Genomic DNA, 17241 nt, shown 5'->3' with positions numbered 1-17241 from the left:
AGTACTGTATCACCTCCCCGGGGGTAAATGTAGACGCGCCCTTACTGATCTCTGCACCCCTGTAGTACTGTATCACCTCCCCGGGGTAAATGTAGACGCGCCCTTACTGATCTCTGCACTCCTATAGTACTGTATCACCTCCCCGGGGGTAAATGTAGACGCGCCCTTACTGATCTCTGCACTCCTATAGTACTGTATCACCTCCCCGGGGGTAAATGTAGACGCGCCCTTACTGATCTCTGCACCCCTATAGTACTGTATCACCTCCCCGGGGGTAAATGTAGACGCGCCCTTACTGATCTCTGCACCCCTGTAGTACTGTATCGCCTCCCCGGGGGTAAATGTAGACGCGCCCTTACTGATCTCTGCACTCCTATAGTACTGTATCACCTCCCCGGGGGTAAATGTAGACGCGCCCTTACTGATCTCTGCACCCCTGTAGTACTGTATCACCTCCCCGGGGGTAAATGTAGACGCGCCCTTACTGATCTCTGCACCCCTGTAGTACTGTATCACCTCCCCGGGGGTAAATGTAGACGCGCCCTTACTGATCTCTGCACCCCTGTAGTACTGTATCACCTCCCCGGGGTAAATGTAGACGCGCCCTTACTGATCTCTGCACTCCTATAGTACTGTATCACCTCCCCGGGGGTAAATGTAGACGCGCCCTTACTGATCTCTGCACTCCTATAGTACTGTATCACCTCCCCGGGGGTAAATGTAGACGCGCCCTTACTGATCTCTGCACCCCTGTAGTACTGTATCACCTCCCCGGGGGTAAATGTAGACGCGCCCTTACTGATCTCTGCACCCCTATAGTACTGTATCACCTCCCCGGGGGTAAATGTAGACGCGCCCTTACTGATCTCTGCACCCCTGTAGTACTGTATCGCCTCCCCGGGGGTAAATGTAGACGCGCCCTTACTGATCTCTGCACCCCTGTAGTACTGTATCACCTCCCCGGGGGTAAGTGTAGACGCGCCCTTACTGATCTCTGCACCCCTGTAGTACTGTATCGCCTCCCCGGGGGTAAGTGTATATGCGTCCTTACTGATCTCTGCACCCCTGTAGTACTGTATCACCTCTCCGGGGGTAAATGTAGACGCGCCCTTACTGATCTCTGCACTCCTATAGTACTGTATCACCTCCCCGGGGGTAAATGTAGACGCGCCCTTACTGATCTCTGCACCCCTGTAGTACTGTATCACCTCCCCGGGGGTAAATGTAGACGCGCCCTTACTGATCTCTGCACCCCTATAGTACTGTATCACCTCCCCGGGGGTAAATGTAGACGCGCCCTTACTGATCTCTGCACCCCTGTAGTACTGTATCACCTCCCCGGGGGTAAATGTAGACGCGCCCTTACTGATCTCTGCACCCCTGTAGTACTGTATCACCTCCCCGGGGGTAAATGTAGACGCGCCCTTACTGATCTCTGCACCCCTGTAGTACTGTATCACCTCCCCGGGGGTAAATGTAGACGCGCCCTTACTGATCTCTGCACCCCTGTAGTACTGTATCACCTCCCCGGGGGTAAATGTAGACGCGCCCTTACTGATCTCTGCACCCCTGTAGTACTGTATCACCTCCCCGGGGGTAAATGTAGACGCGCCCTTACTGATCTCTGCACTCCTATAGTACTGTATCACCTCCCCGGGGGTAAATGTAGACGCGCCCTTACTGATCTCTGCACCCCTGTAGTACTGTATCACCTCCCCGGGGGTAAATGTAGACGCGTCCTTACTGATCTCTGCACCCCTGTAGTACTGTATCACCTCCCCGGGGGTAAATGTAGACGCGCCCTTACTGATCTCTGCACCCCTGTAGTACTGTATCACCTCCCCGGGGGTAAATGTAGACGCGCCCTTACTGATCTCTGCACCCCTGTAGTACTGTATCACCTCCCCGGGGTAAATGTAGACGCGCCCTTACTGATCTCTGCACCCCTGTAGTACTGTATCACCTCCCCGGGGGTAAATGTAGACGCGCCCTTACTGATCTCTGCACTCCTATAGTACTGTATCACCTCCCCGGGGGTAAATGTAGACGCGCCCTTACTGATCTCTGCACCCCTGTAGTACTGTATCACCTCCCCGGGGGTAAATGTAGACGCGTCCTTACTGATCTCTGCACCCCTGTAGTACTGTATCACCTCCCCGGGGGTAAATGTAGACGCGCCCTTACTGATCTCTGCACCCCTGTAGTACTGTATCACCTCCCCGGGGGTAAATGTAGACGCGCCCTTACTGATCTCTGCACCCCTGTAGTACTGTATCACCTCCCCGGGGGTAAATGTAGACGCGCCCTTACTGATCTCTGCACCCCTGTAGTACTGTATCACCTCCCCGGGGGTAAATGTAGACGCGCCCTTACTGATCTCTGCACCCCTGTAGTACTGTATCACCTCCCCGGGGGTAAATGTAGACGCGCCCTTACTGATCTCTGCACCCCTGTAGTACTGTATCACCTCCCCGGGGGTAAATGTAGACGCGCCCTTACTGATCTCTGCACCCCTGTAGTACTGTATCACCTCCCCGGGGGTAAATGTAGACGCGCCCTTACTGATCTCTGCACCCCTGTAGTACTGTATCACCTCCCCGGGGGTAAATGTAGACGCGCCCTTACTGATCTCTGCACACCTGTAGTACTGTATCACCTCCCCGGGGTAAATGTAGACGCGCCCTTACTGATCTCTGCACCCCTGTAGTACTGTATCACCTCCCCGGGGGTAAATGTAGACGCGCCCTTACTGATCTCTGCACCCCTGTAGTACTGTATCACCTCCCCGGGGGTAAATGTAGACGCGCCCTTACTGATCTCTGCACCCCTGTAGTACTGTATCACCTCCCCGGGGGTAAATGTAGACGCGCCCTTACTGATCTCTGCACCCCTGTAGTACTGTATCACCTCCCCGGGGGTAAATGTAGACGCGCCCTTACTGATCTCTGCACCCCTGTAGTACTGTATCACCTCCCCGGGGGTAAATGTAGACGCGCCCTTACTGATCTCTGCACCCCTGTAGTACTGTATCACCTCCCCGGGGGTAAATGTAGACGCGCCCTTACTGATCTCTGCACCCCTGTAGTACTGTATCACCTCCCCGGGGGTAAATGTAGACGCGCCCTTACTGATCTCTGCACCCCTGTAGTACTGTATCACCTCCCCGGGGGTAAATGTAGACGCGCCCTTACTGATCTCTGCACCCCTGTAGTACTGTATCACCTCCCCGGGGGTAAATGTAGACGCGCCCTTACTGATCTCTGCACCCCTGTAGTACTGTATCACCTCCCCGGGGGTAAATGTAGACGCGCCCTTACTGATCTCTGCACCCCTGTAGTACTGTATCACCTCCCCGGGGGTAAATGTAGACGCGCCCTTACTGATCTCTGCACCCCTGTAGTACTGTATCACCTCCCCGGGGGTAAATGTAGACGCGCCCTTACTGATCTCTGCACCCCTGTAGTACTGTATCACCTCCCCGGGGGTAAATGTAGACGCGCCCTTACTGATCTCTGCACCCCTGTAGTACTGTATCACCTCCCCGGGGGTAAATGTAGACGCGCCCTTACTGATCTCTGCACCCCTGTAGTACTGTATCACCTCCCCGGGGGTAAATGTAGACGCGCCCTTACTGATCTCTGCACCCCTGTAGTACTGTATCACCTCCCCGGGGGTAAATGTAGACGCGCCCTTACTGATCTCTGCACCCCTGTAGTACTGTATCACCTCCCCGGGGGTAAATGTAGACGCGCCCTTACTGATCTCTGCACCCCTGTAGTACTGTATCACCTCCCCGGGGGTAAATGTAGACGCGCCCTTACTGATCTCTGCACCCCTGTAGTACTGTATCACCTCCCCGGGGGTAAATGTAGACGCGCCCTTACTGATCTCTGCACCCCTGTAGTACTGTATCACCTCCCCGGGGGTAAATGTAGACGCGCCCTTACTGATCTCTGCACCCCTGTAGTACTGTATCACCTCCCCGGGGGTAAATGTAGACGCGCCCTTACTGATCTCTGCACCCCTGTAGTACTGTATCACCTCCCCGGGGGTAAATGTAGACGCGCCCTTACTGATCTCTGCACCCCTGTAGTACTGTATCACCTCCCCGGGGGTAAATGTAGACGCGCCCTTACTGATCTCTGCACCCCTGTAGTACTGTATCACCTCCCCGGGGGTAAATGTAGACGCGCCCTTACTGATCTCTGCACCCCTGTAGTACTGTATCACCTCCCCGGGGGTAAATGTAGACGCGCCCTTACTGATCTCTGCACCCCTGTAGTACTGTATCACCTCCCCGGGGGTAAATGTAGACGCGCCCTTACTGATCTCTGCACCCCTGTAGTACTGTATCACCTCCCCGGGGGTAAATGTAGACGCGCCCTTACTGATCTCTGCACCCCTGTAGTACTGTATCACCTCCCCGGGGGTAAATGTAGACGCGCCCTTACTGATCTCTGCACCCCTGTAGTACTGTATCACCTCCCCGGGGGTAAATGTAGACGCGCCCTTACTGATCTCTGCACCCCTGTAGTACTGTATCACCTCCCCGGGGGTAAATGTAGACGCGCCCTTACTGATCTCTGCACCCCTGTAGTACTGTATCACCTCCCCGGGGGTAAATGTAGACGCGCCCTTACTGATCTCTGCACCCCTGTAGTACTGTATCACCTCCCCGGGGGTAAATGTAGACGCGCCCTTACTGATCTCTGCACCCCTGTAGTACTGTATCACCTCCCCGGGGGTAAATGTAGACGCGCCCTTACTGATCTCTGCACCCCTGTAGTACTGTATCACCTCCCCGGGGGTAAATGTAGACGCGCCCTTACTGATCTCTGCACCCCTGTAGTACTGTATCACCTCCCCGGGGGTAAATGTAGACGCGCCCTTACTGATCTCTGCACCCCTGTAGTACTGTATCACCTCCCCGGGGGTAAATGTAGACGCGCCCTTACTGATCTCTGCACCCCTGTAGTACTGTATCACCTCCCCGGGGGTAAATGTAGACGCGCCCTTACTGATCTCTGCACCCCTGTAGTACTGTATCACCTCCCCGGGGGTAAATGTAGACGCGCCCTTACTGATCTCTGCACCCCTGTAGTACTGTATCACCTCCCCGGGGGTAAATGTAGACGCGCCCTTACTGATCTCTGCACCCCTGTAGTACTGTATCACCTCCCCGGGGGTAAATGTAGACGCGCCCTTACTGATCTCTGCACCCCTGTAGTACTGTATCACCTCCCCGGGGGTAAATGTAGACGCGCCCTTACTGATCTCTGCACCCCTGTAGTACTGTATCACCTCCCCGGGGGTAAATGTAGACGCGCCCTTACTGATCTCTGCACCCCTGTAGTACTGTATCACCTCCCCGGGGGTAAATGTAGACGCGCCCTTACTGATCTCTGCACCCCTGTAGTACTGTATCACCTCCCCGGGGGTAAATGTAGACGCGCCCTTACTGATCTCTGCACCCCTGTAGTACTGTATCACCTCCCCGGGGGTAAATGTAGACGCGCCCTTACTGATCTCTGCACCCCTGTAGTACTGTATCACCTCCCCGGGGGTAAATGTAGACGCGCCCTTACTGATCTCTGCACCCCTGTAGTACTGTATCACCTCCCCGGGGGTAAATGTAGACGCGCCCTTACTGATCTCTGCACCCCTGTAGTACTGTATCACCTCCCCGGGGGTAAATGTAGACGCGCCCTTACTGATCTCTGCACCCCTGTAGTACTGTATCACCTCCCCGGGGGTAAATGTAGACGCGCCCTTACTGATCTCTGCACCCCTGTAGTACTGTATCACCTCCCCGGGGGTAAATGTAGACGCGCCCTTACTGATCTCTGCACCCCTGTAGTACTGTATCACCTCCCCGGGGGTAAATGTAGACGCGCCCTTACTGATCTCTGCACCCCTGTAGTACTGTATCACCTCCCCGGGGGTAAATGTAGACGCGCCCTTACTGATCTCTGCACCCCTGTAGTACTGTATCACCTCCCCGGGGGTAAATGTAGACGCGCCCTTACTGATCTCTGCACCCCTGTAGTACTGTATCACCTCCCCGGGGGTAAATGTAGACGCGCCCTTACTGATCTCTGCACCCCTGTAGTACTGTATCACCTCCCCGGGGGTAAATGTAGACGCGCCCTTACTGATCTCTGCACCCCTGTAGTACTGTATCACCTCCCCGGGGGTAAATGTAGACGCGCCCTTACTGATCTCTGCACCCCTGTAGTACTGTATCACCTCCCCGGGGGTAAATGTAGACGCGTCCTTACTGATCTCTGCACCCCTGTAGTACTGTATCACCTCCCCGGGGTAAATGTAGACGCGCCCTTACTGATCTCTGCACCCCTGTAGTACTGTATCACCTCCCCGGGGGTAAATGTAGACGCGCCCTTACTGATCTCTGCACCCCTGTAGTACTGTATCACCTCCCCGGGGGTAAATGTAGACGCGCCCTTACTGATCTCTGCACCCCTGTAGTACTGTATCACCTCCCCGGGGGTAAATGTAGACGCGCCCTTACTGATCTCTGCACCCCTGTAGTACTGTATCACCTCCCCGGGGGTAAATGTAGACGCGCCCTTACTGATCTCTGCACCCCTGTAGTACTGTATCACCTCCCCGGGGGTAAATGTAGACGCGCCCTTACTGATCTCTGCACCCCTGTAGTACTGTATCACCTCCCCGGGGGTAAATGTAGACGCGCCCTTACTGATCTCTGCACCCCTGTAGTACTGTATCACCTCCCCGGGGGTAAATGTAGACGCGCCCTTACTGATCTCTGCACCCCTGTAGTACTGTATCACCTCCCCGGGGGTAAATGTAGACGCGCCCTTACTGATCTCTGCACCCCTGTAGTACTGTATCACCTCCCCGGGGTAAATGTAGACGCGCCCTTACTGATCTCTGCACCCCTGTAGTACTGTATCACCTCCCCGGGGGTAAATGTAGACGCGCCCTTACTGATCTCTGCACCCCTGTAGTACTGTATCACCTCCCCGGGGGTAAATGTAGACGCGCCCTTACTGATCTCTGCACCCCTGTAGTACTGTATCACCTCCCCGGGGGTAAATGTAGACGCGCCCTTACTGATCTCTGCACCCCTGTAGTACTGTATCACCTCCCCGGGGGTAAATGTAGACGCGCCCTTACTGATCTCTGCACCCCTGTAGTACTGTATCACCTCCCCGGGGGTAAATGTAGACGCGCCCTTACTGATCTCTGCACCCCTGTAGTACTGTATCACCTCCCCGGGGGTAAATGTAGACGCGTCCTTACTGATCTCTGCACCCCTGTAGTACTGTATCACCTCCCCGGGGGTAAATGTAGACGCGTCCTTACTGATCTCTGCACCCCTGTAGTACTGTATCACCTCCCCGGGGGTAAATGTAGACGCGTCCTTACTGATCTCTGCACCCCTGTAGTACTGTATCACCTCCCCGGGGGTAAATGTAGACGCGCCCTTACTGATCTCTGCACCCCTGTAGTACTGTATCACCTCCCCGGGGTAAATGTAGACGCGCCCTTACTGATCTCTGCACCCCTGTAGTACTGTATCACCTCCCCGGGAGTAAATGTAGACGCGCCCTTACTGATCTCTGCACCCCTATAGTACTGTATCACCTCCCCGGGGGTAAATGTAGACGCGCCCTTACTGATCTCTGCACCCCTGTAGTACTGTATCACCTCCCCGGGGGTAAATGTAGACGCGCCCTTACTGATCTCTGCACCCCTGTAGTACTGTATCACCTCCCCGGGGTAAATGTAGACGCGCCCTTACTGATCTCTGCACCCCTGTAGTACTGTATCACCTCCCCGGGGGTAAATGTAGACGCGCCCTTACTGATCTCTGCACCCCTGTAGTACTGTATCACCTCCCCGGGGGTAAATGTAGACGCGCCCTTACTGATCTCTGCACCCCTGTAGTACTGTATCACCTCCCCGGGGTAAATGTAGACGCGCCCTTACTGATCTCTGCACCCCTGTAGTACTGTATCACCTCCCCGGGGGTAAATGTAGACGCGCCCTTACTGATCTCTGCACCCCTGTAGTACTGTATCACCTCCCCGGGGTAAATGTAGACGCGCCCTTACTGATCTCTGCACCCCTGTAGTACTGTATCACCTCCCCGGGGGTAAATGTAGACGCGCCCTTACTGATCTCTGCACCCCTGTAGTACTGTATCACCTCCCCGGGGGTAAATGTAGACGCGCCCTTACTGATCTCTGCACCCCTGTAGTACTGTATCACCTCCCCGGGGGTAAATGTAGACGCGCCCTTACTGATCTCTGCACCCCTGTAGTACTGTATCACCTCCCCGGGGGTAAATGTAGACGCGCCCTTACTGATCTCTGCACCCCTGTAGTACTGTATCACCTCCCCGGGGGTAAATGTAGACGCGTCCTTACTGATCTCTGCACCCCTGTAGTACTGTATCACCTCCCCGGGGGTAAATGTAGACGCGTCCTTACTGATCTCTGCACCCCTGTAGTACTGTATCACCTCCCCGGGGGTAAATGTAGACGCGTCCTTACTGATCTCTGCACCCCTGTAGTACTGTATCACCTCCCCGGGGGTAAATGTAGACGCGCCCTTACTGATCTCTGCACCCCTGTAGTACTGTATCACCTCCCCGGGGGTAAATGTAGACGCGCCCTTACTGATCTCTGCACCCCTGTAGTACTGTATCACCTCCCCGGGGTAAATGTAGACGCGCCCTTACTGATCTCTGCACCCCTGTAGTACTGTATCACCTCCCCGGGAGTAAATGTAGACGCGCCCTTACTGATCTCTGCACCCCTATAGTACTGTATCACCTCCCCGGGGGTAAATGTAGACGCGCCCTTACTGATCTCTGCACCCCTGTAGTACTGTATCACCTCCCCGGGGGTAAATGTAGACGCGCCCTTACTGATCTCTGCACCCCTGTAGTACTGTATCACCTCCCCGGGGTAAATGTAGACGCGCCCTTACTGATCTCTGCACTCCTATAGTACTGTATCACCTCCCCGGGGGTAAATGTAGACGCGCCCTTACTGATCTCTGCACCCCTGTAGTACTGTATCACCTCCCCGGGGGTAAATGTAGACGCGCCCTTACTGATCTCTGCACCCCTGTAGTACTGTATCACCTCCCCGGGGGTAAATGTAGACGCGCCCTTACTGATCTCTGCACCCCTGTAGTACTGTATCACCTCCCCGGGGTAAATGTAGACGCGCCCTTACTGATCTCTGCACCCCTGTAGTACTGTATCACCTCCCCGGGGGTAAATGTAGACGCGTCCTTACTGATCTCTGCACCCCTGTAGTACTGTATCACCTCCCCGGGGGTAAATGTAGACGCGCCCTTACTGATCTCTGCACCCCTGTAGTACTGTATCACCTCCCCGGGGTAAATGTAGATATGATCACAATGCGCGTATCTCTGCACCCCTGTATTTGTATATGCTCGTTTACTATGAGAGCTCAGTGCCAAGTCATACAAGAAACGCTACACACACTAACTCACATTCAGCCCCTGAACGCTCAGCACGGTAGGTGTCATGTCAGCCAAAAATCCACCAGTAATCCCAGTATGAAAGTTCTAGGGGGAAAGAACTGAATTGCACATTACAAGCCTGATCAAAGTGGTGTGAAGTTACCAAAACGCTAACAGGAGCGTCGCTGTGGTTCTCCGGATACAAACATGTGACCGCTTATCTTTCATCTACTACAAATTACATTTTTATGAGGCTGCCTGTAATCAGCGTGTGTTATCTGTGCCCGGGCTGCCTGTAATCGGCGTGTGTCCTTGTGTTATCTGTGCCCGGGCTGCCTGTAATCGGCGTGTGTCCTTGTGTTATCTGTGCCCGGGCTGCCTGTAATCGGCGTGTGTCCTTGTGTTATCTGTGCCCGGGCTGCCTGTAATCGGCGTGTGTCCTTGTGTTATCTGTGCCCGGGCTGCCTGTAATCGGCGTGTGTCCTTGTGTTATCTGTGCCCGGGCTGCCTGTAATCGGCGTGTGTCCTTGTGTGTTCTGTGCCCGGGCTGCCTGTAATCGGCGTGTGTCCTTGTGTTATCTGTGCCCGGGCTGCCTGTAATCGGCGTGTGTCCTTGTGTATTCTGTGCCCGGGCTGTCTGTAATCGGCGTGTGTCCTTGTGTGTTCTGTGCCCGGGCTGCCTGTAATCAGCGTGTGTCCTTGTGTATTCTGTGCCTGGGCTGCCTGTAATCAGCGTGTGTCCTTGTGTATTCTGTGCCCGGGCTGCCTGTAATCAGCGTGTGTCCTTGTGTGTTCTGTGCCCGGGCTGTCTGTAATCAGCGTGTGTCCTTGTGTGTTCTGTGCCCAGGCTGTCTGTAATCAGCGTGTGTCCTTGTGTATTCTGTGCCCGGGCTGTCTGTAATCAGCGTGTGTCCTTGTGTGTTCTGTGCCCGGGCTGCCTGTAATCAGCGTGTGTCCTTGTGTATTCTGTGCCCGGGCTGCCTGTAATCAGCGTGTGTCCTTGTGTGTTCTGTGCCCGGGCTGCCTGTAATCAGCATGTGTCCTTGTGTATTCTGTGCCCGGGCTGCCTGTAATCAGCGTGTGTCCTTGTGTGTTCTGTGCCTGGGCTGCCTGTAATCAGCGTGTGTCCTTGTGTGTTCTGTGCCCGGGCTGCCTGTAATCAGCGTGTGTCCTTGTGTGTTCTGTGCCCGGGCTGCCTGTAATCAGCGTGTGTCCTTGTGTGTTCTGTGCCCGGGCTGTCTGTAATCATTGTGTGTCCTTGTGTGTTCTGTGCCCGGGCTGTCTGTAATCATTGTGTGTCCGGGCTGCCTGTAATCATTGTGTGTCCTTGTGTATTCTGTGCCCGGGCCGCCTGTAAATGACTTGCTGCTGATACCACTGATTGCACCTTTGTCTCATGACTGCCTTTTCCCTTGTACAGGGGGGCCGACCTGTCTGCTCTTGTACGAGAGGCCTCCATCAGTCTCCTGCGGAGCAGGATGTCACAGCCGGATCCTGCTGGCAGCGTAGGTGAGTTCGTATAGCCGTGAAGTGGTGCAGGTTGTCCCCGCTTGGCTGCCCGGCTGAGCACATCGGATGCACAGTATCCGGATTAACCTCTTCCCACCGAAAATAAAGTAACTTTCCTAAAAGTTTTACACTGAAAGTTCTACCTCGCGTTTGGTGAGAAGTTTCTGTTTCCAGGAATTCTAAATTAAACTATTCTTCAGCTTAAGCTTGTTCATCACCTAAACTAGTGTCCCTGCGTCACAGTGGTGGCAGCAGCCATTTTGTTGGCTGAACCGATGTTTAATTGACCAATCAATTCCCTAGGACCCAGTGACATCACCTGCGCATAGTGCCGGGCCTATGGGCCAGCAATTCCCGAGCAGTTAGGTTTCTGACTCTCCTCATTACCCCGTCCGCCTGTTTTACACTCAGGACGATGCAATTAGCTGCGCTAAATAATGCCGCATGTCTCCCCGGTCTTTCAGAAAACATCCTCGTTTACCAGAAACACTTTGAAGAGGCGTTCAGGAAGGTGAAGCCCTCCGTCTCCAAAAAGGTGAGAGGTGTCCCTCTGCCGGCGGGTGGGAGTGGTTACATTATTGCAGTGCTAACGGGCGCTAGGATACTAATGATCTACATTGGCGACATGAGTATTATTATTACTTTCTCTTCCATATTTCCATATATAGATGTATTCACATACATACATACATACATACATACATACACACACACATACATTCATACATCCTCTAATTGCGCCAAGTAGCCCCGTTCGGTGCGCCGCAGATTTAGAGACTAAGCCGCGCCACGCATCCCAATGCACAGCTTTATAGCGAATATGCGTCTTAGGGTCGTATTCAATTAGAGGCGAAAAGCCGTAATCGCCGAAAAAGTTTCGCCTATTGCCGCTTTTCGCCTGGTCAGAACTTATCTCCAAATTCAATTCCAGCCGGAATTCGCCTACGCGGAAACTCGATGCAATGTAATAGGCGTAAAAGATTTGCCTATGAATAGCGGGTGAAAAGACGTGCGGAATCTTTATTTTGGGGTGCAAACATGGGGAAACCACCCAGAACCCTTAGCACAGCCCCCCAAAGGCCAAATCTTGGAAAAAAAACTTTAAAAAAAACCACAAACTAAACACCCCAAATAAGTATTTTCATTTATGGGGTGAAAAAGTAAAAAGGTGGGGGGACAGCCCTAAAAACTAGCGAAATAGACTTGGGGGTCTGCAAGGATGGGTCAGGTGTTTTTGGGATTGCAGGTGCTTGTAGATGGTACGTTTTTGAAATTTTTTAAAAGTTCACCTTAGAGACATAGAAATATGCTAGCGCCCATTTTCAAGTACCCCAAATTTGCCTGGATTCCTTATTTTCACCAAAAAATACAGCTTTATGCCATTCTTCGCCACTTTTACATATATGCTAATAGCAGGCAATTAAACTACTTACGTACCCTAAACTCTATTATTAGGGTATTAGTACACATCTGCATTCATTCTCTTTTTTTGGGGTACAGACTGACCTCCCCACTTCTGACAGTACTTTACGCCTGTTTCGCATTCGCCGCTTTCCTGTTTTCGCGTGGTTTGGAATTGAATAGGGCGAAAAGCGGGGACGCGCACAATAAGTTTTCGCCTCTGAAACAGGAGAAGGACTTTTCGCCTCTAATTGAATACGCCCCTTAGTCGCATCTCTAATGTGACAAATGTATACTGCCGGGTACGCCGGCGCTGCTGTGAGCATTTCTGACGCTAACCGGGAAAAAGGCAAAAGGGACGAGAACTGATTCGGATGAGCTGCCCCACGCGTTCCGCCACAAAGTGTTCTTAATCCGCGACTTTATACCAACTACATTGCAACAAAATTACTAATCCTGGGCGCCCAGGACACTAAGCAATGTTAGCTGTGGCTATAATGCGACATAGCGCCTGATTCGGAGTTGTGCGCTATTACCACCGCAGATGGTGAGGAAGATACCCACCCGCGGCTTGGCAAATCCAAGCAACTGTGCGCAATTACACAGTATCGGTCGCATATCATTCAATTATCGCAGTTCTGAGTAACCCTATGGCTACTGAAAATGGCCGCAGGAACTGAGACGCCGGAGCCACTTTCGACGCAGGCGAATGCGCAGATTTCCAATTATCGCTCAACTATGTAAACAGAACAGCGCACATCTCTGAATCAGCCCCACAGACTCTGAATAACGGAGTCCGGGAATCGCTACCCGTAGTGTCGCATCTAAGCCGCGCCAAATGTCTCGCACCATATGGCGCAGAAAGGACGGGTGTATGAGGACACAACTGTATTTCCATGTACTGGTTAATGTAGAGGTTTGTTCTGTTGTATCTTTTCCCCGTGCCGCTGTTTCCTGGTTCCGATGCCCTTATTTTACGTATCCTCATTATTAGAGGAGAATGTTATATTATAATATAATACATAAGGCTTGGAATAAGGAGCTTCCACCCTTGTGCCTCCTCTCCTGTGTTCTAAGAAGCGGCCTATACAGATTATTATTATCATTAAACTCTTATTTATATACCAGGTTACAAAGTATCAGCTGCTGTTTGCACTGTAGCAGGCGCTAAGCACAGATAAATAATGCACAGCTCTGTCTGGACGTCCCATTAGATAACTCCTATGTGAGAAGAAGGTGTGTGTCTCTTTAAGGCGACCCCAATCTGCATCTGCGCCGTCAGTGCCGGATATCGCAGCACAGAAGGACCCTTGTTTGGGGGCCGGTATTTCTCATGTGAGCGCCACGTCTTACAGCCGGCAGATTGACTTCCTCCGGATACAGAAAACTGAGCGTCGTAGTTAAGGGAACGGCAAAATAGACCATCGGCTTCTGGGCCTGATTCAGAGCCGGACGCTCTGAACGAGCGCCCGCTCTGAATCAGGGCGTTTTTTACCACCCACAGCTATAGCGAGCATCCAAGATGATGGTCGCGATGGTCAAGACCATCGCGACCATCGGGCTTGCGACGAGACCCTTACGGCAGGGTCTCGTCTGCCGCAAGCCCAGGAGTGCTCTATCAGAGCCGAAAGCGCTCCCACTGACATCACTTGTGATGTCAGTGGGGCCGGCCCCAGACGGTAGTCGTTCCCATGGGAACGCCTCCGTCTGGGCAGCCACGCCCCGACACGCCCACCAAAGGGGGCGTGCTGTCACTCACCATCGACAGCACGCCCCCTTTGTAGCGAGACCCATAGCGACGGTGTGCCCGTCGCTATCCGGGTCTCGCGCATGCGCACGACGGAGCCGGGTCCGTGCGCATGCGCACTGATCCAACATCGACCCGTTTGCGAGCGCTCTGCAGTCTGAATCAGGCCCTCTGTTTCCATCAAGTAACCGTGTAAATATAATGCAGCACGTCGTCAATATTACAGGACGGAACGTGTTTCTCCTATGCGGAGATCAGAGTTTTGTGCTTTTGTCCGTAGGGCTTACTCAGTCTTCTCGCCCGCCAAATCCCCAGGTGTGGTTTTCTCCTCTGCACGTTGACAGAGAATTATGCAAGCTGAGGGCACTGGGCCTAACCTATAGCTAGCCTCGCCATTTGTTGTGCTTGGCAGGGCCATGCTGGGACATGTATTCCTACAACAGCTGTGATGTAATAAGACTATACCGATATGCATTAACAAGTGAGCGGAATCTGGGTTCTCCTCTCCCCCAGCGGTCAGGAGGGAGCTAGTTAGGGCTGCTGCCTGCAAGATCTCCGTGCAGTACTGTGATGTGATATCTAAGTTACAGAAGCAGTAATATGGTTGCATAGAGGTTGTCTGTACCTACTGTAATGGGATGAATTGGTGATGTTGTGGAGAGCCGATCTAGTCAGGAGGAGAAGGAATGTTTGGAGAGCGGAGTGGGGGGCAGCGGGGGGAACGTAACGTTTGTGATCAATAGTATACAAAAAAAAAAAAAAATCCAGCCAAATATTTGTTTACTATTGATATAAAAAAAAAAAAAAACATTTAACAGCTCCCCGCCCACAGCGCCACATTCCGAGCCGCACGCAGTTTCGATGTTCACGTAGTTGAGCGACTATTTGCGACTGCGCAAAAATTTCTGACAACCCCTGCCGCATGCGTTACACAGTGTGCGCGCACAGACTGTATCACAAGGGTGGCGGAAAAGTGATGGGCATTCCTGGGCGGTGACTGGTAGTGCACACAAAAATGGTCCGTTCAGTGGGTGTTATGGGAGTGTCGCTGACGTGTCAGGGCAGAGCGGCTGCGGTCACAGACTCGTAGCCGCAGGCATAGGAGGCTGCGGTCAGACGGCGTGACTGCACCTGCCAATGGTCTGGTACAAGTGATGGTGGCGTCTAAGGACTCGCGAATCTCTATGAGCAAACTTATCGCACCGTATCTGCCGCCGGTTAGCGCTCTGCCAGGCTTTCAACACTTTCTGGGCATGGCCACTCCCACTAGTGACATCATGGCCACCCCGCCAATGACATGTCCATCCGTTGATGTCACACATCCCTTGCCTCTTGGCCACACCCACTGGGTATTATAGTGAGAGCGGATTATCACACCTCAGAGAGCGACCGGTGACGAGCGTTGCAAACCATTGGGGAATATAAAATGGTCTCTGCATGCAGATTGCCTAGTTTCTAATATGCTAATACAAGTCCTAAAATAAGAGTATTGTGTTATACTTTTATCTTTTATAGTTTACATTCACCTTTAGTTTCCCTTAGAATTTAAATGGACTACAAACATTTTATTTATTTTTTTGGCAATATGTACAGAGAGAATGTGCAAATTCTGTGCTGAGTGCTCTGTAAAGTGATTAATCAGTATATACTGTGTGTTTGCTACTCTGTGTTTCGTAAGTACAAGTACACTGCATTCCTGTAACTGCTCCATAGAAATACTCAGGAGCACTTGAAACAGCCCAAATAACATGATAACGTTCCCCTCTCCCCCTCTGCAGGATCAGATCATGTACGAGCAGCTGCGCCAGTCTCTCAGCCGCTGACCAGTACTGGAGGTGGGGAGATAACAGCCCGGCGATTCTCGGCTTGTGGATTGCGCAAAGCACCCGTCATCCTTTTACTATGAATGGCATCCAGTGGACTCGGGTTGAGTGTGGTGCTAGACGCCGTGAAGTGGCGACGTTGTGAAATAACGCCATCGTTTGGCTTCTGGCTGTTGTGGAAGCACTAGGTGCGGAATTCTGTATATAAGACTGATAGATATTGTCCAAGCTGGAAGTGAAGAAGGGGCAAAACATTCTCCTAAATTAGGGGTAGGCAATAAGTGCCGTCCCCCCCCCCCAGCTGTTGTAGAACTACAAATCCCAGCATGCCCTGTCACAGTTTTGCTATTTGACCATGCTAAAACTGTTGCAAGGCATGCTGGGATGTGAGAGTTCAACAACAGCTGGAGGGACACTTATAGCTCACACCCTGTCCTAAATGCATTGTTTTGTAGTAAAAATATAAAATAAAATGTTTTTGCTACCTCTTTCCCTGTCCCCTGTTATACTTTTTGGCACCAACAAGATATTGAGGTGGGACAGGATTCTCGCACCTCAGTGAGACTGACAGGATTCTCGCACCTCAGTGAGACTGACAGGATTCTCGCACCTCAGTGAGACTGACAGGATTCTCGCACCTCAGTGAGACTGACAGGATTCTCGCACCTCAGTGAGACTGACAGGATTCTCGCACCTCAGTGAGACTGACAGGATTCTCGCACCTCAGTGAGACTGACAGGATTCTCGCACCTCAGTGAGACTGACAGGATTCTCACCCCTCAGTGAGACTGACAGGATTCTCACCCCTCAGTGAGACTGACAGGATTCTCACCCCTCAGTGAGACTGACAGGAGGCCTCTGACAGTGGTAGTACACCGTCTATATCTCCTAAGTACTGAAAATCCCTTACTATTTACACTGGACAAATACACTAGTATAATTTAGAGATGTACTATTTGTGTCTCTTGCTTTTTATATTAACAGTCTGTAGCACTGTACAAACTGTATATGTCTGATACAAAGTAGATATAAATATAAAGCAGAGAACTCTGGTCATAGGAGCTAACAATCTGCAGAGAGAAGCCAAGTTGTTTCTTGGATGCCAGGAATGTATACAGTAGTGAATGTGCAGATAAGATTTATGTAATAGTGTTGATTAGATAAATAGGTAGCGAGGATCGACCTATCCCACTCTGCTAGGTTGAGAGAGATTTGTGTCTGCCATTCAGCAATGCTGGGGGGAGTTGTTGGAGGTCATATTGTAACAAAGTTTACAAA

General features: G+C 52.3%; 1 protein-coding gene across 1 annotated transcript in view; it reads left to right on the top strand.

Annotated features, from left to right (window-relative positions):
* NVL (nuclear VCP like) overlaps window positions 1-16453 on the top strand; it is a 135794-nt gene extending 119341 nt beyond the window's left edge. Inside the window, exons 21-23 of the mRNA XM_088450344.1 lie at window positions 10904-10992; window positions 11457-11527; window positions 15919-16453. Coding sequence (XP_088306470.1) covers window positions 10904-10992; window positions 11457-11527; window positions 15919-15963 — 205 coding nt within the window. The 3' untranslated portion in view covers window positions 15964-16453. The remainder of the gene's footprint in view (window positions 1-10903; window positions 10993-11456; window positions 11528-15918) is intronic.
* The last annotated feature ends 788 nt before the right edge of the window (window positions 16454-17241 follow it).

The sequence above is a fragment of the Taudactylus pleione genome, unplaced genomic scaffold, assembly GCF_031769625.1.
Source record: "Taudactylus pleione unplaced genomic scaffold, aTauple2 ptg000516l, whole genome shotgun sequence".
NCBI classification, from domain to species: Eukaryota; Metazoa; Chordata; class Amphibia; order Anura; family Myobatrachidae; genus Taudactylus; species Taudactylus pleione.
Note: the sequence above shows the minus strand (reverse complement) of the source record. Positions and strands in the feature narration are given on the sequence as shown.